The following is a 23,593-nucleotide window of genomic DNA, read 5'->3' on the forward strand; positions in this document are numbered from 1 at the left end:
GACGGCATAAAGTGCTGCCTTAGGGGTCTCTCTCTGAGACTGAGGGGGGGAAGGATATCCTCTTTGAGTGTTTTTACCCTCTATCAGCCTCATTTCTCTGGTCTTCCCCTCTCCTTGGAGCGAATGGTTTCGCCCCCCCTCAGGCCGCTCTCCCTTCCGCCCCATGGTTCCTCCCAGTGACTCACTCCCCCCGCCTTCCCCGCGCGTTGGTACTTCCCCCCGCGCGCTCCCGCCTTCCCTCCCCCCTCCCGCGCGCCCGCCACTTCCGCCGCCGGGTGAAAGGTCGCGCAGTGGCAGGCCCCCCCCCCCCCCCCGCCCGTTTCCGGGGCTGCCCAGTGTCCGCGACATGGAGCGGGAGTGACGGAGCCGCCGCCGCCCCCCGCCCTCCCGCCGAGGAGCCGCCCCCCCGCCCGCCAGGGGGAGGTCGCCGCGCCCGGGGTGAGTGAGAGGGGAGGGGGCTGCTCCCGGGGACCGGCCGGGGGAGGGGAACCCCCCCCCCTCTGCCCCCCGGTACGGGCAGGGCCTGGCTCTGGTGCCCCCCCCCCCCCCCCGGCGTGGGAGAGCCGCCCCGGGGGAGGCCTGTGTGGGCCCGCTCCGCCGTGGGCAGCGCTTTGCCCCCCCTTCCTCCGCCGGCTGTGTGTATGTGCGTGAGGAGGGGGGGCGCTTTGCCCTAGGGAGGGGTTTGTATTTGCCCCCCGCCCCCCGGGATTTGCCCCCCCCTCAGGGTTTGGGGGGGCGGGCAGCCCTTGCCCCCGAGAGGGAGGTGTATTTGCAACCCCCCTCCCCCCGCATGACTTGCCCCCCAGGGGTGGAGGGACGCCTTGCCCTGGGGGGGGGAGAAAGGGATGTGTGTTTTACCCCCACCACCACCACTTGCCCCCGGGGTGTGTTGCGGGAGGGAACACCTTGCACTGGGAGGGGTGCATGTTTGGCCCCCCACGGGCATGTGCCCCTCGCCAGGCAGCTGGGAGGGTGCTTTTTCCTTCTTTTTTGCAGGAAAAAGTGGGGTGACAGTGCTAGTGCTTGGCCTGCTGCCCCCCCACCCCAGTAAACGGGGGGCCTTCCCCCCGCAGCAAGGGCAGGAGCCTTGTGTCGGGGCTTTCTACCCAGCACGCACAGATACAGAGGCAGCCACTGGCAGCCTTTGCCAAAGCTCGTCCCTCTGTGTAGAAATCCCCACTGATTTATTCCTCTCTCAGTTGCTTTTATTTTTGGAAGAGAAGGAGGAGGTCTTAAAGCTTCCAGCCATGACAGGGACACATTTGTAAGGGCTGCTGGGCCTCTAGGTGACTGTGTTGCTTTGGCTCCGGCCGATGCACCTGCAGCCCACTCAGGACCCCGCTGACAAATGAATATCGTCATTCATGCTGGCTCTGACCCCTCATGTCTGTTTTGTTCGGTTTCTTTTCTTTCTGGGTTCAGTACTGGAAAATGTTATTGTTCCTTTTCGCTGTGAAACGTGTGATCTGTAGCAGGTGGGTCCAGGATGAGATGTTTCTCTCAGTCATTAAAATCACAGAATAATTCTGCCTGGAAGGGACCTCGGGAAGTCTCTAGTCCAACCTCCTGCTCAAAGCAGGGTCAGCTGCGAGATCAGACCAGGTTACTCAGCATTGCTGAGCATTGCTCCTGTTGCCCTTCGAGCTTGCATGTAAAATTGCCCTTAAATCATTGGATGCTGGTGCTTAGTCCCTCTTTGTTCTCTTCTGCCCTTTAGAAACTTCACTGCTGGCACTTTGCTTTGTCTCTCTTGATTCTCTGTGAATGTGGTTATAGTGGAGAAATGGCTTTTGGCCTGAGAAAAAGATACTGGCAGGTCTCGGGTGTGTCTGTGATTCAGAGCTCTCTTGAAGAGGAGACAAAGAACTCTGTACTTTCGTGTACTCAGGGAGAGAGATGGTGAAGGAAGCTCCTTCCTATGATCTTGAAAAATTGGCTTGTGTGGTGAGTCAGAGCTGTTCCGTGGCATCAGGCTGAAGCTGAGACAGGGGGAAGCAGATACTAGCTTGGAAGACAAATGTTTTTTATGTCCCAGGTGGGACTGCGATGCTGTTGGTAATGGGGCTACTGACCCTCTGTCTGGCTCCTTATGGTGTCCTTTGTTTGACTCTTGCTAGTAAGTGTATGTACCGGGCCCTTGTTTTCTCTGTTCTTAGTTCCTGACTACACTTCAGAGGATTTTGGAAGGAGAATGAAAGGACGGGGCAGTACTGAGTATTCTCAGTTTTTAAGCAGAATTTTGCAGGAAAAAGAGACGGGCCCTAGAATTCACTGATGCCCATTGTTTAGGTAAAGAAATCTCTCTCAGAATTATCTGGGTATTAACATCCAGCATGTGGTGGCAGAATGGATTTGGACTGTGTAAAGCTCAAACCGAAGATTCTGTTTGTGCCTCCAGGCTCGGTTGGAAATGTGACCTATGGAAGATGCTTTTTTACACCCTGACTGCTATGACAGGGGAAGCTGCGGTTATATGAAATCTGCTTTTTTCCTCTTCCTTCCTAGTTTCCTGTCCTGCACAAGGCTTGCTGAGTAGTTAATGCAGAAAATAAAGAGGGTTCGTCTGGAAAACGAGACTGCAGGAAGTTGGAGAAGGTATGTTTCCCCGGTTACTCCTAGGGCTTTATTGACCTTTAGGATGTGTAGGACAGAGTGTTAAGCGCTTTTTCAAGGGAGTGAGGTTTCTGGAAAAAATCCCAAGTAACTAATACTGCCCACGGAGTTCTCTGTCAGAATCTGTGGGTCTGGAAGTGACTCAGGAAGATAACTTGTTTCTACTGAATTCAAATTCCAAGCTTTACAGTTTTTTTTCTGTGCTAATGTCCCTTGCCATCCCATCTGTACTTGCTCACTTTCTTCAGACTAATGCATTTGCCCTCCCCTGAAGGAGGACTTGGTGGCTGTATGCTTGAACCATCTAACGGATCAGGCATGGCAGAATAAGTGTGATGGATGAGCTTGGAGACCTCCAAAGGGTATCTAGGTGTTTTGGGGAGTGAAGTTAGTAATGCTTCTGCAGCAACACTGAGTCATCCAAACCAGTGCCTCAACATGAGGACTGTAAAGGACAGTCATCTTCCAGTGAGACTTAAACCTCAGTTGTGCTAGATAGATATGAAAGTTTCAAGACTCTCTAAGAATAAGATCGTTAAACTTGGTGTCTTGGTCAAAGTCCCCTTTGAAAAATTTCATCCCAAAATTCACCTTACAGTTTCAATTAGATAAGTTACTCTTTGTGCTTCTGTTCTACATGTGGTATTGCCAAATACTTGACATGCTTTGTTCAAGAGATAGGTGTAGTGATGGGTGTAGCAGCTGGATTTTCTTTTTACTCTCTATCATGTCAGGACCTAAGTTTTGTGACACTCCCAATGTACTCGAGCTGATGGTAGTTCCCAGTGCTTTCACGTAACTTTGTGTGACGGCTAAAGGCTAAGGGTGAGGATAGCTACTTTGCTTATCCCGCTACTCCACTCTGTTCTAGTGTCAAAATGCATCAGGAGGAGAACAACACCAAGCTATAAGTTGTTCCTTTTGCTCTCTTGATAAATTGTAGAATTATGGAAATATTGGTTGGGAGGGATCTCTGGTCCAGCCTCCTGTTCGAGGTGGGACAGTTACCAGTACTACATTAGGCTGGCTATGGCTTTGTCTAGCCAAGCTTTGAAAAACTTCTAGGATGGAGGTCCCATCACCTCTCTGGGCAACCCATTGCTGTACCGCAGTTTTTCCTACTGTCCAAGCTATTTCACTAGCTCCCTGTGATTGGTGGTGCATGTGTGCACCGAGTGCGAGTGGCCTGTCCGGAGTCCCTGAAAGGTGATCTGGCCTTGTGACCTTCCCTTGCAAGGAGTCGGGTTGTCTGAGTGAGAGGGTTTCCTCAGCTGGGTGAGGGTAACCTAAGGGTCAAGTCTCCTGAGCCAAATCTAGATTACTTGGATTGAGCAATTTGACTTGACTTGCAGGGGGACTGGGTCAAGAGAAGTGTACCCAGTTTATGGTTTTTAATATGTGGGCTTCCTGTCATGCGTTTTTGATAGGCCACACTTCTGCCTTCAGAAGCGATTTTAGTTGCTGTAATGGAGACCTTGGATATAGGCAGTAGATAGACCTGAGGCCACAGACACTCTTGCAGTCTTGGAACATCCCATCACGTTCTCTTTTGTGGTTTTATTTGGGCTGTCTGCCTGGTTTTGATTGGAAAATACTTTATTCATTTTCAAGCTGTGGATTGTTTTTACTCCTGGGTGGTAGGTATCAGGAGTAATGAGAACAGTTTTATTTCAGCTTTTCTCATTCTTGCATTATTATTCACACATTTGGTACAATTTGGGGACTTGGCAATTTGTAGATATGTTTGTATTTACAGCCCTTCTACTCTGCAGCTGCAGATTAAGGAAGTCAAGCTGTGCTTTACTTTAGGTTTGCTGATCTCCTACTGTAATTGGATAAGAAAACAAACTAGGTGAGAACTTTCTTTAGGAAAGGTTGTTATAAGGTGCAGGCTGGTGGGGAATTCTCAAGAAACACTGAGGGTTCCCCTGAAAAATACTTATGGTTGAAAATGTGCAGACTGTGAATGTTTTCTTGTGCTGATATAAATAACCATCTTCCTTTCCCTTGATTCCCTCCACTGGGAAAGAACTCATTATGTATCTTGCTGAGGCTGAAGTCTTTAAGATTTGGTTTATGTGTAATTCTTATTTAAGTATGACGGTTGCATCTCAGAAGCTGTTCTTCTGTCAGAATGCAGACGACTGTCCCAAATGACAAGCAGCATTCAAGAAACATCTAACTTGAAAATGGAAATCTTAGGGCTGCTGAGAACAAGGCCTTTTTTGGTATAATCCCTCCTCACTGGTTTGTCATCTTGATGCTGTGTCAAAGGTAGCAATTCTGTCTCCATGGAACAAACTTCTCTGGCCTAATTTTTTCAGTAAGTTGGAGTTCTTCTGGAATTCTTTCTAAAATTCTTCTTGATACCCCCCCCCAAAATGTCTAAAATGCCCTTGTGTGGGGAAATTAAGTTTTCCTGATTGGGATGATAGAAACTGGTTTCCCAAGTCCCAGACTCATTCCTGCTGTGCAGTAGATTACATCATTGACCTTGGGCAAGTCAGTCCACCTCTCCTCAAACTAATATTTGCTTTAGTTGCACGTGGAGGCAGTATTTTGTAGACTCTTCAATAAGTACTAGCTTGGAAATGTGAGGGATGCGTGCTGCCTTTCGCAGGACATGACCAGGGTCTGTGTTACTGCTCTCTTCTTTCTCTCAGCAAAGTCAATTACACTGTTATCTTCCTGTTTTGACATCTCTCCTGCTTCGCTTTTCGTTGCAATAGCTCTTCAGGTAAGTGAGGTGCTGTGCTTTGGCTTAACCTCTTCAGGTGCTGAGCTGGCCTTTCTTCAGGGCAGGAAGGGGACTTCACTTCTGTGTTCTTCCACATCAGAAGTTTGTGTGCCTTTACCATAGGTCAGAGCTATGGTGTCTTATTCATCCAAATTCCTGGGGTTGGTTTCCTTTGGGTCAAACGGATTAATTAGTTGCTACACCAGAATCTGCGGCTTGGGCTTCCTTTAACAGCTGCTTCTTCCAGAGCTAGTCCTGGGAGTGAGTTTTGGACTTAGCATCTTCATTTACAGGACCGAATATGGAATGGAAGATGGACTTTTCCTTTCAATACATCAGTGCATGTTTAAAATGTAATCTTTGTGAATGTGGAGAATCCTAGGATCTGGAGGTTAAGGAGTGCCTGCCCTCTTAAGTTTGTTACATGCTTGGAGCTTTCTCTAAGCAGGAAAATGTGCCTGTTTGATTCTGTGGCTTAATTCTTTCCCTCAACTCCTCCCTCAGTTTTTTGACCAGTTCTGAAGGGGAAGAGAGGATGACTGCAGTGGACACGCTATCAGACAGCTCTGAAGTGGTTGAGATGGAGGATGTGCCTTCCCAATTCCAGGTGCAAAAGCATTCTTGGGATGGGCTGCGTGACATTATTCACAGCAGCAGGAAGTATTCAGGCATGATAGTGAACAAAGCTCCCCATGATTTCCAGTTTGTCCGGAAAACAGAAGAGTCCAGCCCGCACTCTCATCGTCTTTATTACCTGGGTAAGCCAGCATGCCAGACGCTGGGTGTGAATATGTTATGGGAGAACTTCCAGTCTAAACAGGAGGAAAAGGATGGGAGGCATCTCCATTTATGAGATGGGGGAACTGAGATTAAATAACGTTGCTCGAGATTGTACACTCGATCTATAGCACGGCCTGGGACTGAGCAGAGACCTCATCAGTCCCAGAGAAGCACTTTAACCGCAGACTCTCTCTTAAAGCCGGGCTGCTTAGTGACAAAAGGAAGCATTAGCTACCCAGGCCTGCCTAGTGACAGAGGTACAGTACAGTGTCCTTTCGCAGCCCAGTCCAGGTGATGGGGCAAGGGAGCGGACGCTCTTCCGACTCAGGACTTTCTTGTGCCTTTGTAGCTTAGAAGAAATGGGATTTCCTTGAATGATTAGCCAGACTGACTTTCCAAGGAACTTGCTGTCAGTAATTTCTAACTATATGTTGCAAATCCTATGTGTTGATGAGGAGAAGGGGAATGGGGGCTTATTTGTTTTCTTCCTGCTTTATAAAGTAGTATGTATGTAGAATGCTTTCAAGAACAGGAAAAAGTATGAGGTAGGAATGAACCATTAATGGTATTCCTAGAGAAATATCCTCTTCCTCATAGCAGAATTGAAAGAAAGCAGAATGCTGTGTTGCGCAGTATGGATGGAGCCACAATGTAATTAGTGACAGAGTAAAACTCAGTGGTTGGATTTCAGTAACTGAATAATTTTGTGGTTGGTAATACGGGATGCTTTATGGACTATAAAGAGTTATGCTTCGGGGCATGAGCTGATCTTTACTAGGCCAGTAAAGAAATTGCCCCATGTGCAACTCTGTACAGCTGACTGCTTTCCTGAAAAGACCCTGCTTTTCTTTGAATCATTGAGTGTAGGTCATTATGGGACATAAGATACTGGATTTGAGGGACCAGATTGTTTCTTCATTAAGGCAACCCCTGTGTGTCAGTGACGGATTTGTTACAGCTCCTCAAACATTCTTACAGCACATATGCTATTATAAAGGGCAGTTTCCAGAGTTAGGATATTTTTCTTTTTGAGTCTGAACAATGAGACTTGATTTAAAATTGAATGTATTTCAAGGCTAAGTTGACTTTGATACTGTTTTTGATCTATATGATTAAAGAATCAAGTATTTAAGTGGCTAGTTTACAATATTTTTAATGTTGTTCTGTTGTATGAAATGTTGGCAGTCAGACTAGCTACTGGCTGGTTAGCGTTCTGCAGGGGTGTGACTGTTATAGGAGTCAGAACCAGGAATGATGGTACACCAACATCATTTTCTTAAGGAAAAAAAAAGTAACTGAAAAGTACAGTGTATACAGCAGACTGACCCATCATTTAAGATCAGTATCTACAAGATGATACTGGCCTACCTTTTCTCAGGCATTCCTAAGGAAGGGTAAATGCTGATTAACTTTATTGCCATAATGAGCCTGTTTTGAGTTGCGCGCTATCAGATGTGTGCTGCTTCAATACTCAGGGCCCAGTTCAACAGTTCTTAAGTGTTAAACATCAGCCTGCTATTATTGTGCCAATGTTAAGTAACACTTTCTGTCAAGCTTCTTTGTGAACCCTTTTAGTGGGAGTGTGCTGAGGAGTAGGACAAAGACTTCTGAAGAACTTTACTGTAGAGGTTGAATGCTTTTCTGCGCTTAGGGACAAGGTATAATGTCTTTTGGGGAGAAGGGCAATATTTTTCTTTTAAATGCTGATTGACTGTAGTCAGTCTGAAGTCACTGTAGAAGGTACTAATATAATAAAGAGAAATGAAGTCTGGGTCACAGTCGCATAAAAAATATCTGTGTGTAAAAACTTGTTCCTGTCTGCAGTTTGTTTTGTTTGGATATCTTAAATCATTCCTGGGCTGTCCCCATAGATTCTTGTGTTGTATCATGGCAGATGCTGCTTATATTAAACACCACATGTTCAGCACTGTGGTGTTTCTGTATATCTCTGAGGATTATATGCTCACATGTTGCTTTGCTTCCTGAGCACTTATTAATATTTCAGTTTTAATTTTAAGTAGATGTAGCGCCCAAAATATATGCGGAGTAGGCATCATCAGGGTACATTTCCTGTGCTAGATTCTGATCCAGGGAGTCTCCACACAGCAAATGTAGAGGGCAAGGTCACGGTCTTTGGCTGTTGAAACTGCCAAAATTGGTGTCAGGGTATTGTATTTTTCATGGTTGTTTTGGGAATTGGAAAAAGGCCAATAACTTATTTGATGACTACAGTCAGAGGCTTATGTAAAATGGCAAGGTCTTTTGACTACTAGTAGACTGTATCACATTTGATTGGGCTCTCTGGAGCTTCCAGGCCTTTTTTTTCCTCTCTTGCAGGCTGGCATGTTGGCCTGAATCTGGTCCCTGTAGCAAATCTCTGGCTGAGAAATGTGGAGAGTAATGTTGAGTCACCCGTACAGGGAGTGGCTTTTTTAGAGTGGATCTAGGGTGTGGGTTGAACGGTCCATAGAGAGGCAAGTTGGACGTAGCCAGCTTCGAAGAAGTTTGTGTTAATTTTGCCTAGGAAAGTTTCTCTTTAAAGCCAATGTATTTAGATATTGTTCTGAGGTTGAAATGACAGCTGGTTGGGAATGACAGCTGGTAAAAGCCCCTGGACAGCCACCACCTCTCTGTTATCAAAGACTTTTTTCAGTCTGCTCTTGGTCCTGTTTGTCCTGGTTAACCTTAAGTAGCATGATGCTTTTGTCCTCCTAATAGGAATGCCATATGGTAGCCGGGAGAATTCCCTTCTTTACTCAGAGATTCCCAAAAAGGTACGGAAGGAGGCCCTTCTACTCTTGTCATGGAAACAGATGCTGGATCACTTTCAGGTAAGCAGAAGTGTAAAGATTCTGGGTCGATGGTGCTTGGGAGACCTGGCTGATGATGGGAGGCTGGTATGGTGTTCACTGCTCAGCAGAGGAAAGAACAGCATGGCAGTTTACAAGAAATGGTATTGGTAGAACATTGTATTGAGAATTTCTTTGCTTCTTAATACAAGATAGTCACTTGTGTGTGCAGTGGAGCTGGCAGTGAGGGTGAAACAGCAGTTGGTGGGGCAAGCTCAGGGCTGACCTTGCAAAGAGGGCTCTAATCCAGGATGCAGTGTACCTCAAATTATAAGATATTAGGACACTGGACCTTACCTCTGGATATCTTGTCTGGGCTCTTGCCGTGCTTGTCCGTGTGCTTTGGAATGCCTGTCCATTATCTTTCCCGCTCTTACTGAAGGCAGGAAAGTGGGTTTAAACTGCTCCTTCTGCCCTATGTTCTATTGGCAGTGAACCAGAAAGGGGGTGAATTTTCCCCTTCCTGATTTCAGTATCTTAGCGTCCTTTTTCACTTACAGCATGGGTGAACAAGGGAGTGGAGGAGGTGGGTCCCTACTAAAAAGGCTCCTGTTAAAAAAGAATTTGGTTGTCTTGAACCCACTTGGATTGCTAGTTCCCTTCAGGGTAATTCAAGATCTCTGGAAGAGCTTTTGTTTGCAGTGTCTGACATGGAAACTGTTTGTGAATGGATGTAGATAATGTCATTAAGTTAATTGGTTGCATCTGATTTGCATAAGCAGCGCAAGTACAGCTGTCCTCAGTTCATGCTGAAGTGCTGCCTGCAGAAATGATAGAGTAACGATTCATCTCTCATACATAGAGGGAACTTTGGGGCATGCAGTTGGTGTAGTCCTCCTGGCCACACCTGCAGGTTTGAGTATGGTAGTTCTGGACCTGCATGGTGGGATTGCTGACTGTTTTTGACTGATGGACTATATTTTGGGTATTCACGGACTAGCTGGTGCCAGTCTTGGAGCATTCCTGTTCTGTGAAACAGTAGGTTCTGTCCTTGCAGATTCTTTCAGATTTTCTTTTCCTTCAATACTAGGCAACCCCTCATCATGGGATGTATTCCAGAGAAGAGGAACTCTTGAGGGAGCGCAAGCGACTTGGCGTCTTTGGAATAACCTCTTATGATTTCCACAGTGAGAGTGGTCTGTTCCTCTTCCAGGCTAGCAACAGCCTCTTTCATTGTCGAGATGGGGGCAAGAATGGGTTCATGGTGAGTCTGCTAATGGATATATGAATAACACATGAAGTGAACATAATGTTTTTGGTTGAATTGGCTGTGCATCTGTATCTGTTTGGTTTTGATCGTTGCTCTTGCGTCCTGTCAAGGCTATGTTGTTCCTCATTCTGCAGGCTGCATCCATGGTTGAGACCTTTAAACATGAAGCTGAATTGGTACAGAGCTGTTTGTGTGTCTGTTGCCCTAGGTGTCTCCAATGAAGCCACTGGAGATCAAGACTCAGTGCACGGGGCCACGAATGGATCCCAAGATCTGCCCTGCTGACCCTGCCTTCTTTTCATTCATTAATAACAATGATCTGTGGGTAGCGAATATTGAGACGGGAGAGGAGAGGCGGATGACATACTGCCATAAAGGTAACTGGTACTTCTTGCCAGATTCAAAACAAATTCCCTCTGACAAAAAGTCTGGCTGGAAGGGCTCATGTCTTGATGGCTTCTTACGAGTCCATTCTTTTTTTGGATCAGCTTTTCCCAAGGGGATGTAAATGCACTCTGCTCTTTGTTCTTGCCCAGGCTTATCCAACGTTCTAGATGACCCCAAGTCTGCTGGTGTAGCCACTTTTGTCATTCAGGAGGAGTTTGATCGGTTCACGGGCTATTGGTGGTGTCCCACAGCTTCTACAGAAGGTCAGTATTCTGCTTAACAAATTCTGACTCTATAACTACTGCTGGCCCCTGCTATGAATGATATTTTGAGTATGGTTTTCACTTGGCATAGGTTTGGCCTGCTTTTGGGGAGGCTACCTGAAGGAACTAAAATGGTTTAAAAAACACTGAGGGGTATAATTTTGTGCTAAGCAGTATTTGTAAATAGTCACTGTGAGCTGTAGCTATATGAGAAAAGTAAAGACAAAACAAAAACTTACACCAGGGTGCGGTACTCCAAACAAGCCAGAAACAACTGGAAAACACAGTAGCAAACATGCTTATTATCTGTTCCTAGGTTCAGAGGACTTGAAAACATTGCGGATCTTGTATGAGGAAGTGGATGAGTCAGAGGTGGAGATTATTCATGTTCCTTCACCTGCCTTGGAGGAGAGAAAAACAGACTCCTATCGGTACCCTAGGACAGGTAAATGAAATACTGCAGGGCTGCTAATGCAACTCTTGGCTCCTGCTGGCTGAAGCAGCAGAATTTGTGCTATAAACTTTGCATGATTAATCTAGGTACTCACCAGGATATAGAAGCTGGTTGTAAATGTTGAGGGCTGATTCAGTCTATGAGCCCAAAGTCTACTGCAAGAAAGGAATGGGATTTAAAGTCCAGTGTAAAAGAAAGGGTTGTTGAGAAAATGGGTTAGATCCAGTGGCATATCTTGGAATGCATTTAGAATCCCTTTTTCCTTCTCCCTTCTGAAAACACACGCACCCGTCTAGGCAAGGCAAAGGCAAACTTTCCCCATATACTAAATGCCAGCAGTGCTTACTGGCATGCATATACCTGATGTGTATGTGTTCACACGCAGCCACTTTAGTAAGACCGAGACTGGATCTTATCTAGAAGTTATACCATGTATTCTCTCCATCCTTCCTCTGCAGGCAGCAAAAACCCCAAGATTACGTTAAAACTGGCAGAATTTAGAACGGACAGCAAGGGTAAGGTAAGTGGTAACGGCTCAGAATGGGATATTGCACAGGAAAGTTGACTGCTTCTGAAGCTTCCCAGACTCAAGAGAAGCATACTAAGAAATCCTAGACAGTGTGAGCCTTTGTTTTTGTCGTCTTGTAATACCTGATTCTATAGTGTGTTTATCTAAGAAACAGAAAAACTTTAAAAAGCTGAAAAGTATAGCTGTGGTGGAGAGGGGACTGGGAGAGGGGAGAGAAAAGACAGAAGAAGGATTAGCCTGATATATCACACTGTCAGTAGTAGAGCTGGAGAGCTGAAGCCTGGGTCTAATCTTGGGCTTCAACCCCTGACCATATCCTTTTCCCATATCCTTTTCTGTGGTTGGATGCCAAAATCATGGTGGAATGAAGCTTATTTTTCCCCTTGTCTTCTTGCCGCTTGTAGAAAGGCTTGCTTCTCCTGGCCTGGACTTTGCTGATGCCAATAGCTACAACTTTCCTCTTCTCCCATTCCACTGAGTTTTCACAGGAGGAGGTCTGGTAGCATTCTAGTTGGAGGCCTGTAGCTAGCGGTGTCCCCCAGGGGTCAGTCCTGGGTCCAGTCTTGTTCAACTTCTTCATCAATGACCTGGATGAAGGGACAGAGTGCACCCTCAGCAAGTTTGCTGACGATACAAAACTGGGAGGAGTGGCCGATACGCCAGAGGGCTGTGCTGCCATTCAGAGAGACTTGGACAGGCTGGAGAGGTGGGCGGAGAGGAACCTCATGAAATTCAACAAAGGGAAGTGCAGGGTCCTGCACCTGGGGAGGAATAACCCCATGCAGCAGTACAGGTTGGGGGTTGACCTGCTGGAAAGCAGCTCTGCTGAGAAGGACCTGGGAGTGCTGGTGGACACCAAGTTAAGTATGAGGCAGCAATGTGCCCTTGTGGCCAAGAAGGCCAATGGTATCCTGGGCTGCATCAGAAAGAGTGTTGCCAGCAGGTCGAGGGAGGTGATTCTCCCCCTCTACTCAGCCCTGGTGAGGCCACATCTGGAGTCCTGCGTCCAGTTCTGGGCTCCCCAGTACAAGAGGGATGTGGCACTACTGGAGCAAGTCCAGCGAAGGGCCACAAAGATGATTAGGGGACTGGAGCATCTCTCTTATGAGGAAAGGCTGAGAGAGCTTGGCCTGTTTAGTTTGGAGAAGAGAAGGCTGAGAGGAGATCTTATCAATGTGTACAAGTATCTGAAGGGAGGGTGTCGAGAGGATGGGGCCAGACTCTTTTCAGTGGTGACGAGCGACAGGACGCGAGGCAATGGGCACAAACTGAAACACAGACACTTCCATCTTAACATGAGGAAAAACTTTTTCACTGTGAGGGTGACAGAGCACTGGAACAGGTTGCCCCGAGAGGTGGTGGAGTCTCCTTCTCTGGAGATATTCAAAATGCGCCTGGATGCAATCCTGTGCAATGTGCTCTAGGTGACCCTGCTTGAGCAGGGGGGTTGGACTAGATGATCTCCAGAGGTCCCTTCCAACCTCAGTGATTCTGTGATTCTGTGATTCTGACTTGATACTGGACCTTTCTTTTGCTGCAGATTGTGTGTGCTCAGGACAAGGAGCTGGTGCAACCATTTGCTGCATTGTTTCCGACTGTGGAGTACATTGCCCGTGCTGGATGGACCCGAGATGGCAAATAGTACATATGTTTTTCTTCCAAACTAACGCTCCCAAGTGCTCCCCCAGCTGAACTGTTGTAGGCCCTCTATGTGCTTTGTGTTGTAGTCATGACCTGTTTTTTAAAGCCATGAGCCCCATAAACAGCCCATAAGTATTTGGCTTCTGCAATGTTATAACATCCTAAAAGGAGGAATTAAGCAATTGGAGAGCAGAGTGACAAGCTGTGGGTTTAAATGTGGGTTTAAATGACATTGATATATCAAGTGGGCAATCTTAGGGAATTCTTTTGAGTTGAAATGTTTTAACTTGGGAACAACATGCTTCCTGCTGAAAATGAGAACTTACTCTAAGCAATTTTATCGTGGTTCATTTTAATGATTGGTCCAGTTTGTGATCAATGCCAAATGTATCATGGGAAAGTGGTCAGTCTGTGTGATATTGAGTCCCTTGTGCAGTGTGTATCTGGGGAAGGATTGCTCTGTGACCAGTGTACTCCCATGGCTCACTATCACTCCAAATGCAATACTCAGTCTTGTACTGGCCAACCTTGCCTGAAGTAGTTACAGAATTCACACCAGTCTGATTAGTTTGAAATTGTAAAGCTCTTAATTTTTTTTTTCCCCCTTAAAAACTTGCTTGACTCTTAACTAGTTTCTGTGCAGATCAAGTTCAGGTGACTTAGCTGTCTCTGAAGATTGCATTCTATAACTCATCATTAGCTGTCTGCTCTGGAAACTAAATTCATACAACTTTACAGAAGGTAATCCCATAGGGGGTTCTTATGTTTTGCACCAGAGCTTACCTAGACATGCTGAATATGTCAGTTCATGAAATCCACAGTCACTGAGGTGCTAGGGGGGAACTGGCTCTTTTGAAAGTCTGTCTTAATGATGTAACTTCCCTTGATGCACTTCCAGGCCTTGGGGTAGCCGCACTATGCAGCGGTGGCTTGCCATCTGTCATGTTGAGAGGCCTGCAGTGCAGCACCACTTCAAATGACTCTCCTTGGAGAGGAGCAAGGCTGAGACTGAAGCGACTCCTTCACTTGGCAGTTGTCTTAGGTCTGTGCCTTTCCCTGCTAGTGCAGCGTGCAACAAGGAAGCTACAAATGGATCACTTTAGCTTGTCTTTACTTTAGGAGCTCGCTAGAAAACAAATGGAGCTCCCTGACAGAGGGGCTGTCCAAGGAAAAGTTATGTTCTAGAGACGAGGTTCTGTTAAGCGTGGTCTCTTGGAATAGACGCTCTGGCAAATCTGTCAGGCATCTTGTCTGAATGATACCCCTGTGAAATACCAGAGGTATCTGGCAACACATGTTTGTTGGCAAAGCTTTCAGGAGGTTAGAAAGCAGCAGTGATGAGAAAAGCTTTGTGTTCAGATGTCTAAATCCCCTCTGCCAGTGGGAAAAAGGGTTGCATGTTCTGAGTGTTAGAAAGGGGCATCTATTTTGTGGTACTGACATTCACCTCCAACTTCTTTCCCCAGTGCCTGGGCTATGTTCCTAGACAGACCTCAGCAGCGGCTGCAGCTAATCCTTTTGCCTCCAGCACTCTTTATTCCAGTCCCAGAAAGTGAAGAGCAGCGTGCTGAATTTGCCAAAACTGTGCCAGAAAATGTCCAGCCACTTGTGATCTATGAAGAAACCACTGATGTGTGGATAAATGTAAGAAATTCAGGGCTAGGAGGAGAATACAGGCTGCCCCTTCTTCCCCCGCAGTTAACCGTTTTAGCATTGGTGTCCAGCTTAGTCCATGCTACAGCAGGCTGCTTTGCTACCAGTGTTGCCAGACTCCCTGTTAGTCCAGGGGGTCTGATAAAACCATGAGAAAGGATTTTCATCTACTCAGCGTGGAAGAGATGAGTTCCTGCCACCTCCTTGCAGTTGGAGCCATTCATTTAATTCTTGGTAGCATTCTCAGTGAGTGGAGACACTTTGGACCTTGACACTTTAAGATACCCCCAAGAGATTGTCACATCCAAGACTGAATGATTTCTTGAAGCATGAGCAACCCTAAGCCCTGAAATTAGTCCTGGTTTGGGTAGCTAATGGGGACAGGGAATAAACTTGAACACCTAACACTAAGCCTCTTGATGCTGGAATGCCCAAGGGGCCTGAGGTTCACATTGGCATTCTAAGGTGTGGGAAGAAGAAACAACTTTTGGGACTTACCTAGGTGAGATGTCTAGCTCAGAGGCAAGATCAGTGCTGGTTTCTGTGGTAGGTATTAAAAGCCCAGAGCATGTGGTCTTCTACATGTGCACAAAGTTTCTTTGTGGTAATGGGAAAGTAAGGAATGGCTTTTTCCCACTAGCTGCTCGCCCCTTTCCTTTGGAAGCACAGTATTTTAGTACTGACTCCCTTGGCTTCTCTCTGTGTTAACAGAGATCGCTCATGAGCCTTTTGTCTTGTGTGACAGGTTCATGATATCTTCTATCCTTTCATCCAACCGGAGGGGGAGGAGGAAGAGCTCTGCTTTATCCGAGCCAACGAATGCAAAACAGGTTTCTGTCACCTGTACAGAGTCACAGCAGTCCTAAAGCAAGGCAGCTATGACTGGGTGCAGCCATATGTCCATAGCGAGGGTAAGAGCTGCGTTTTGTCCATATGTCGGTTTGGCTTTGGGAGTTCCCTCTCTGATTTGCTCATATTGACTTTTGGGGAGGTCTGTGATTTATTCTCATGTTCCTTCTTCTAGATGATTTCAAGTGTCCCATCAAAGAGGAGGTTGCTCTGACTGGTGGGGAATGGGAGGTGTTGGCAAGGCATGGATCGAAGGTACTGGTTATTTTTAATTTTCTTTTGCAACGTTACAGCTCTGCATTGTCTGCCCGCAGTCCTGGCCTATGCCCTCTGTTACGCCTGGGACCAGCTAGAACTACTTAAGTTTCATTTTGTTTCTCTCTCTCTCTCTCTCTCTCTCTCTCTCTTTTTTTTTTTATTTTTATTGCTGCTACTGCTTCCCCCAGAAGTGCTGTAGCCCAGTGCACATTGAACTGATTGCCTTTTTAATCAGGTTTCTGATTGCTCCTTAAGGGAAATCCCTTGAGTGAGTCAGACCATAAAAAAGGACGCAAGTCTGAGGTTCAAGAGCAGCAAAGAACTGTTTTGTGGAGAAGGTTGGGCATGCTGCCTTTGCTAAAGCATTTTAACCCCAATGAGCACTTTAGAATTGGGAATATGTCTTAGTGCTGAGTTATCTCTTGGTCTCCAGCTGATGCCTCAGCAGAATCTTTAGGAAGAAAGCAGCTGGGGAGCATAAAGCTATTTGAACATGGAGGGACTGCATCTATTATTGGTTGCAGAATAGCCAAACAGGAATTTTTATTAATCTTGCAAAGGCCGGTTCTGTTTTGCTTCCGGAATTAGCTCCGGGTCCAATCTTCAGTGTTGCCAGGTGATTTCTGTCAAAATAAAGACCTTGTCTGTTCATTCCCAATTAATCTGGATTTTTACTTCTTGCTTTTTAGAAGGCTTGCAGCTTCAGGCACTTGTTTTTTTGCTGCTTTTCCTCAAACTGCAATTAACCTGCTGTCCCTCCCCATGTGGATTCTCACTGTACATGATGTTGATTTTGGCCACAGCACTTCACTGTATGCGTTAGGGCTAAAATCCTGTTAGCAGCAATTATTTTGATGCATTTGTTGCTCCATGGGGCTCTGCCTGGCTTTCCTAGCCACCCGAGTTTGATATTTCTTTCCCTTTGCTGTCCCCAGTGCTCTTCAAACTGCAGGTTAGCTAGAAATAGCATTTGGGCTTCAGCATTTGGAAACTGTAAGGTGGAAAACAGTTTAGCTACTGTTGCTGAATCAATGCTGTTTTTAAAAGCTGTCATTTCTATTTCTGGCTGACCAGGTGGTTTTTAGAAACTGCTTTATCTGGACATTGAAAACATACTTTAATATGGCTTGAAGTTTGGTACTGTTAGGACTGTTAGACTAATTTTTCAGCTGGGAATTGATTAGTATGATTGCTGGAAAAAATGTGTATACCCTTATAATCAGGAAATACTATGGGAAAGCACCACACTTAAGCATAGGAGCTTCTAGTTTCAGCTATGGCAAACAGAGCCCAGCTTTATGCTCCTTAATAAGCAAATGCAGTGGGTTTCCCCAAAAAACTGACTGGTCTCTCTGTCATTTCATTGGACTATATGTAGTTCTCTGTAAGTGCTGCATGTGCGTTCTCTAAACTGTCACATCAACAGGCCTTGTGTACTGTCCCTAATGCCATGAGCAGTCTGTCATGGTCTATTTGTGTTTTAAGCTGATTCTGCCTGAGGACAGACTGTTTGAATTGGCAAAGGAGCAGTAGTTGTCATCCTTCTGTTGCTGAGCCCTCTCTTCTCCTCACAGATCTGGGTCAATGAGGCTACGAAGCTGGTGTACTTCCAAGGCACAAAGGACACCCCACTGGAGCACCATCTCTATGTAGTCAGCTATGAGTCTCCTGGAGAAATTGTGCGGCTGACCACTCCAGGCTTTTCCCACAGCTGTTCTATGAGCCAGGTTGGTTGGCTTCTCATTAGATAGGAGACACCCTCATCTCCTGAGTGACAGTGATCGTAACTAGGAGCTGTTATGAGTCATGGCCAGTTAATGATTCCTGAGGGTTTCTTTGTGTTGGTTGTTTGAAATGTGGGAGCTCTGGTTTGAGGACTGCATGGAGGAGGCTGGATGTGGGAAAGGAAAGATCTTGTTCCCCTAACTCTTCTCTCTTCCTGCAGAACTTTGACATGTTCATCAGTCACTACAGCAGCGTGAGCACTCCGCCTTGTGTGCACGTCTATAAGCTCAGTGGCTCTGATGATGACCCGCTCCACAAGCAGCCCAAGTTTTGGGCTAGCATGATGGAGGCAGCCAGTAAGTCCCCTAGAAGGCATCTGCGCTGGTGATGTCTGTGATGCTCTTCCTGCGAGTGGTAGCCAAAAGTGATGGAGAGGAAAATGGCCCAAGTAGCTTCATTGGATGGGAAAATGAATTGTGTCCTCTTGGGGGGTGGGGTGGGGGTGTAGATCTGTAGTGGATAGCTCAACCAGGGAAGGGTATATGGGCTCTTGAAAAGTTATTGTTTCATGCCCTAAGTGAAAGCAGCTGTCCAGAGTGCAAGGTTTACATGACTCTGTTCTTAGGTGTTTCTTTCTTTGCAATTTGTCTAAAGAGAGGCAAGTGGCCACTTCATTCCAAGGCTATAACCTTTTAAATGGTGAGATACAGCTCACAGTAGCATCTGAACCCTCCTGCAAAGAATCTCTCCATTTGACCCATCCCTGTTCTTATCTTCCACATCATGCTGTAATGACATAGCACGCTTTGTTTGAGGATACCCAGCCGATGACGTGTTTGTGGGTGATCCCTTCACTGCTGATATGTCCTATTGCCCCATGCAGGCAGATCGAGGCTATTTATTTCCCAGTGAGAGGCTTCTCTGGGAAGCATTGCTAATGCTTGATATGGTTTCCGTACTGAAAGAGCCCTGACTAGGGGCAAGTTTGAACAGACTGAGCTTGTTCAGGCTGGGTAGGAGGGAAAGCCCTCTGTCCGTTACTGCACTGCTAGTGTCTGAACTTCCTTCTGCAGGTTGCCCCCCAGATTACATCCCACCTGAGATCTTTCACTTTCGCACTCAGTCAGATGTTGAGCTCTATGGGATGGTCTACAAACCTCATGATGTCCAACCTGGGAAGAAGCATCCCACAGTGCTGTTTGTATATGGAGGCCCTCAGGTAATAATCCAGCTGGCTGACTGCTGGCTTTGGCCTTGGGATTGCTGTCTGTGACAGAGCTCTGCGTAGCTTGGTCATACATCAAGGCTTGTGCTCTGGTTAGGATTGAGCACTGGGCCTCTGTTCTGACCTCTACTTCAAACCTCAGGTGACTTTCCCTATTTAGTCCAATTTGTATGGCTCTGATAGCTCTTTTAGTGGCTGCTGTTTAGCACGGGTTCTACGTAGTGGGACTGTCAGGAAAGGCAGCTGCTCAGCTCTTAACTGTTTCTTTCCTTCTCTTGCAGGTGCAGCTAGTGAATAACTCCTTCAAAGGTATCAAGTACTTGCGGCTAAACACGTTAGCATCCTTAGGCTATGCTGTGGTAGTGATTGATGGAAGGGGTTCGTGCCAGCGAGGACTCAAATTTGAAGGGGCCCTGAAAAACCAGATGGTAATGTACTTTTTGATGAATCTCTGCTCATTTGCTCTTTCTAAAGCTGCTTGGCTGTATGTTTGCCTGTGTGAATGTAGTTCCTGCCTTTTTCTGTCTCTTTGAAGTTTTTAGGTTTAGAAAGCCACTGACTTGAGCTTCCTTGTTGCCTTTTAGGGTCAGGTGGAGATAGAGGACCAGGTGGAAGGTTTACATTATGTAGCAGAGAAATACGGGTTCATCGACTTGAGTCGGGTAGCCATACATGGCTGGTCATATGGGGGTTTTCTCTCGCTCATGGGTCTTATCTGTAAACCCAATGTCTTCAAGGTAAGTCTGTACTTGGGGTGTCATCTTGGGAGACCTAGCTATCCCTGCTCCTATAACTTGGTGTTTGAAGTTGGCATCTCTGCTTGATGTTTTTGATGAACAAGCAAAAATGTCCCTCAGTCCTGCCCGTAGCTCCTTCCCGTGGTCCTGCATTGTGCTTACACATCATACCTGTTTGAGACCGGAAGAGGATGTGGTCTCTGGGTCAGCACACAGTTAAACTGTGCGCTCTTCCCCAGTAACTGCTAACGGAGGACTAGCCTAGCATCCAGTGAGGCAATTGATGTGCTAGTCCTAACTCCCTTCCAGAGTCACCAGCACAGTTCCTGGATCATTCTACATGTCGCTGTGCCCTTGGCTGGGGAGATACAGCTCCCGCTTGTAGTGTGCGCTGTCCTGCCGGCTGTGCTCTCTAGAAAGCAAAAGTGAACATGTGATCCTGAGACCGCCTTCTTGGTCCCTGAGCTACAGCTCTGCTGTCTCTCTTGTGATCCCAGTCTTTTGAGGGGCAGGAGCAGCCGGATCAGCAGGCCACAGTGCTGTACCAGTGCCTTGGTCCAGCATTAGAGGTGCTGTGCTGGAGAGTGAGCTGTTAGAAACTGCCACTATTTGTTGGAGAGGTTTTATCCCTTTGTCTGGCCTAGATATCCCATGACTAGTAAACTGGCATACTCACCTGTTCTGCAAGTTACTATTTCACTTCAGAGATGGCTGTGTTTTAGGACCAGGCAATACTTTCCCTGTAATATCCTTAAAGATTGTGCTGGCTCTTTGACAGGATTTGTTCCTGCCGTCTGGAGTGTGCTTAATGCATCATGGATTAAAAAGAAAGAAATCTCATGGGTGGTAAAGGGTGAAAATTTTTAAGTTGCATGGCACTGGGAGATTCCCAGACTCTGAAGAAATAGTTAAATTACTAGATTTTTTTTTTTATCATTTTGGCATGTTATAAAACTCCACCTAGCAATTCCTACATTGTGCTGGAAATTCCTTGAAAAGGAGCAGCCTTTAGTGCTGGTATACAGGAATTTGCCCCATTCTGAATATGGGAGGAATGGCATGAGGAGGTATCTAGGTTTTATAGGGGAATCTGTTTTTCTTTAGAAGAATCCTGGTTTGAACCACAGGACTTTTCCAGAGCCTGTTTTTTTTTCCCTGGCTCTTCAGGAGGACAGGGAACACTTGAACCTCTTTAGCACTTGATAATTGAAGCTGTCTCCTGCCACCTATTTGTTTGACAGATTGCTATAGCAGGTGCCCCTGTCACAGTCTGGATGGCATATGACACCGGGTATACCGAGCGGTACATGGATATCCCAGAAAACAACCAGCAAGGATATGAGGCTGGCTCTGTGGCGTTGCACGTAGAAAAGCTTCCCAATGAGTGAGTACCCGTGGCGTTGGGCGATCGGCTGAAAACCTGCTCCCTGCTGCTGCTCGGTGCCACCAGTCGTACTTCTGCTGAATCCCAGCCGGGTGGATGGTTTATGACCACGTTTAATTTTAACTCACGTGGCTGATTGCTGCCTTCTGCAGCAAGCTGGGGCATCGTACTCCCAACCCCCTTTGCCAGGGAGGGGTTGAAGACCACGTCTGTGGCCTTGTGCCGTGCCAGCTGCTGCCCGTTCATTGCTCAGTGCTGGCTTGTCGACTGGCAGCTCTCTGCTTAGACCCACCACGGAGCTCTGTGTGCAGATTCTCATCCTATCTCTCATCCCATCTCCAGGCCAAATCGCTTGCTGATCCTCCATGGCTTTTTGGATGAAAATGTGCACTTTTTTCACACCAACTTCCTGGTATCACAGCTGATCCGGGCTGGAAAACCTTACCAGTTGCAGGTAAGGGGAACCAGAGTGAAGTGGGAAGGTCCCTTAAAACTGGAAGCAGAAAAGGTTTTCTCCTATCTATCCTGGGAGGTGGGAAAGGTGGAGGGGGATGCTTCCACAGCATGTTGCACTGTAAACGATAGTAAATGCCTAGTCGGACTCCAAGAGGTGGCCAGGAGGTGGCACTGTGGCCGTTTCATTGCTGGCAAATATGACCTGACACTAAAAGCGTTAGGAAACAGGGCTCCTGTCCTCAGGCCTGGAACTTTCCTTCTCCACTGAGCTGCTGCTGTCTCTCTTGCTTGGTGGCAGCAGAGGTGCCCGACTGTGCCGAGTGGGCTCGCAGCGCATGCCAGTGCACCGAGGGATGTGGGGTCGTGCTGTAAACCTTCCCTGGCACCCCTTTTCCTCTGCGGAGCCTGGGCGCAGGCTGAGAGGGAAGGGCTGAGGTGAGGGAGGCTTGCCAGTGCTGAACGAGCTGTTCCTGGTTAACTGCCGTGTCTCTGCTTCCGCGCAGATCTACCCCAACGAGCGACACAGTATTCGGTGCCCTGAGTCGGGAGAGCACTATGAAATCACGCTGCTGCACTTTCTACAAGAATACCTCTGAGAGCACAAGCCTCTGCAAACTGGACACTGACAGCTCACCTTCCCCCTCCTGTGCCCTGCCACTACCGCCTCCCTCGACAGCCGTCTAACCCAGAGCACAAATGGCTGAGCGCCCGCGTCCGGGCTGGGTGTCTTGCCCTGAGCGAGGGGGGAGGGAGGGCACCTCCCCTTTTTTTGGACAGTGCCACCTTCTTTCACTTTCCAAGCTGGAGGTCTGCCCCTGCTCGGCTGCTCGTCCTGTTCCTCTCCTCCAGCCTGGCTGTTATTGCTTATTTTGCTGCTACTCCCTCTCTCCTGGGAATCAATGGACAGCGGTCTGTCTCCCGAGGCTGAGGTTTGTGTCAATCTCTCTCTCCCCCATCCTTTTCCCTTCCACTGCACCTCTGCAGTTCCCCTTCTCTTACCTGCAAGAACTCAGTGCCTGTGGTGGAAATGGAAGAGCTGAATCAGCAAGCTGCCTTAAGCCAGGAGTGGGAGGGAAGAGAGAACTACCTAACGTTAAGTCCCAAGGGAGCTGATCGCTGCTGCTGGTGTGTCCTGGCCCTGCTGCGACAATGTGGAGCCCCGGGACGTGAAGAGAGCTCTACAGAAGCATGCAACACTAGTCTTTTCTATTTTTCATTTTAATTTTGCAGAGCAGATGGAGGAAGTGGCTGGGGTCGGTAACAGCGTCCTCTGATACCTTTCTCTAATGGCCGCTCACAAGCAGAGTTGTGCCAACAGGTAGCATGGCAGCTGAAGCAGCTGGCTACAACTAGAGATCATCTCTCTAGAGATCACAGCAGCGTTTGGGTTTTTGCAACACAAAAATGGATGATATTTATGCAAATACTCCCTCCTGCCGTTCTCTGTGCTGCCTCCTGATCCCACCTTCTCCTTCCCTGGCACCCTGAGCTTTCAGACGTGCACTGAAATTGGCTGTGCTTCAGTTCTCTGCGGGTCAGTGACTGTTCCCCTTGCCCATCTACTCGGCAAATGCTCTCTTCTGGTTTTTATTTACCTGGTCAACAGGAACTGCAGTTCTGGGGAGGGGGGATTGAGCAATTGCACCTCAGGGGAGCACATACCCCCCTCAAGCCAAGGGTTCTGCCAGGGGCAAAAAGAAAAAAAACCCACCCAAATGAACCACATCAACTTGCCCTGGAGTATTTTAAGTGCGTATTATGAAAAGAAAATATTTTTATGGATTCTTATTCTTTTATAATTATGAGTGTAAGATGTAGCGACTCATTAAAATATTGGAAAGAG

At 47.1% G+C, this 23,593-nt stretch overlaps 1 protein-coding gene across 1 annotated transcript; it reads left to right on the forward strand.

The window, feature by feature from the left end:
* The first annotated feature begins 380 nt into the window (after positions 1–380).
* On the forward strand, positions 381–23,592 carry DPP9 (dipeptidyl peptidase 9). Its single transcript, XM_067312832.1, has 21 exons — positions 381–438; positions 2,506–2,595; positions 5,855–6,108; positions 8,849–8,961; positions 10,010–10,183; positions 10,398–10,566; positions 10,726–10,839; positions 11,156–11,284; positions 11,752–11,813; positions 13,363–13,463; positions 14,930–15,107; positions 15,862–16,027; positions 16,141–16,220; positions 17,798–17,950; positions 18,169–18,304; positions 19,022–19,167; positions 19,455–19,601; positions 19,758–19,910; positions 21,152–21,294; positions 21,637–21,748; positions 22,254–23,592. Exons 2-21 carry the CDS (start codon positions 2,540–2,542, stop codon positions 22,344–22,346), a joined length of 2,679 nt encoding a protein of 892 aa, XP_067168933.1. The 5' UTR covers positions 381–438; positions 2,506–2,539; the 3' UTR covers positions 22,347–23,592.
* Position 23,593: the final 1 nt, after the last annotated feature.

Source organism: Apteryx mantelli, chromosome 30, assembly GCF_036417845.1.
Source record: "Apteryx mantelli isolate bAptMan1 chromosome 30, bAptMan1.hap1, whole genome shotgun sequence".
In the NCBI taxonomy this organism is placed as follows: Eukaryota; Metazoa; Chordata; class Aves; order Apterygiformes; family Apterygidae; genus Apteryx; species Apteryx mantelli.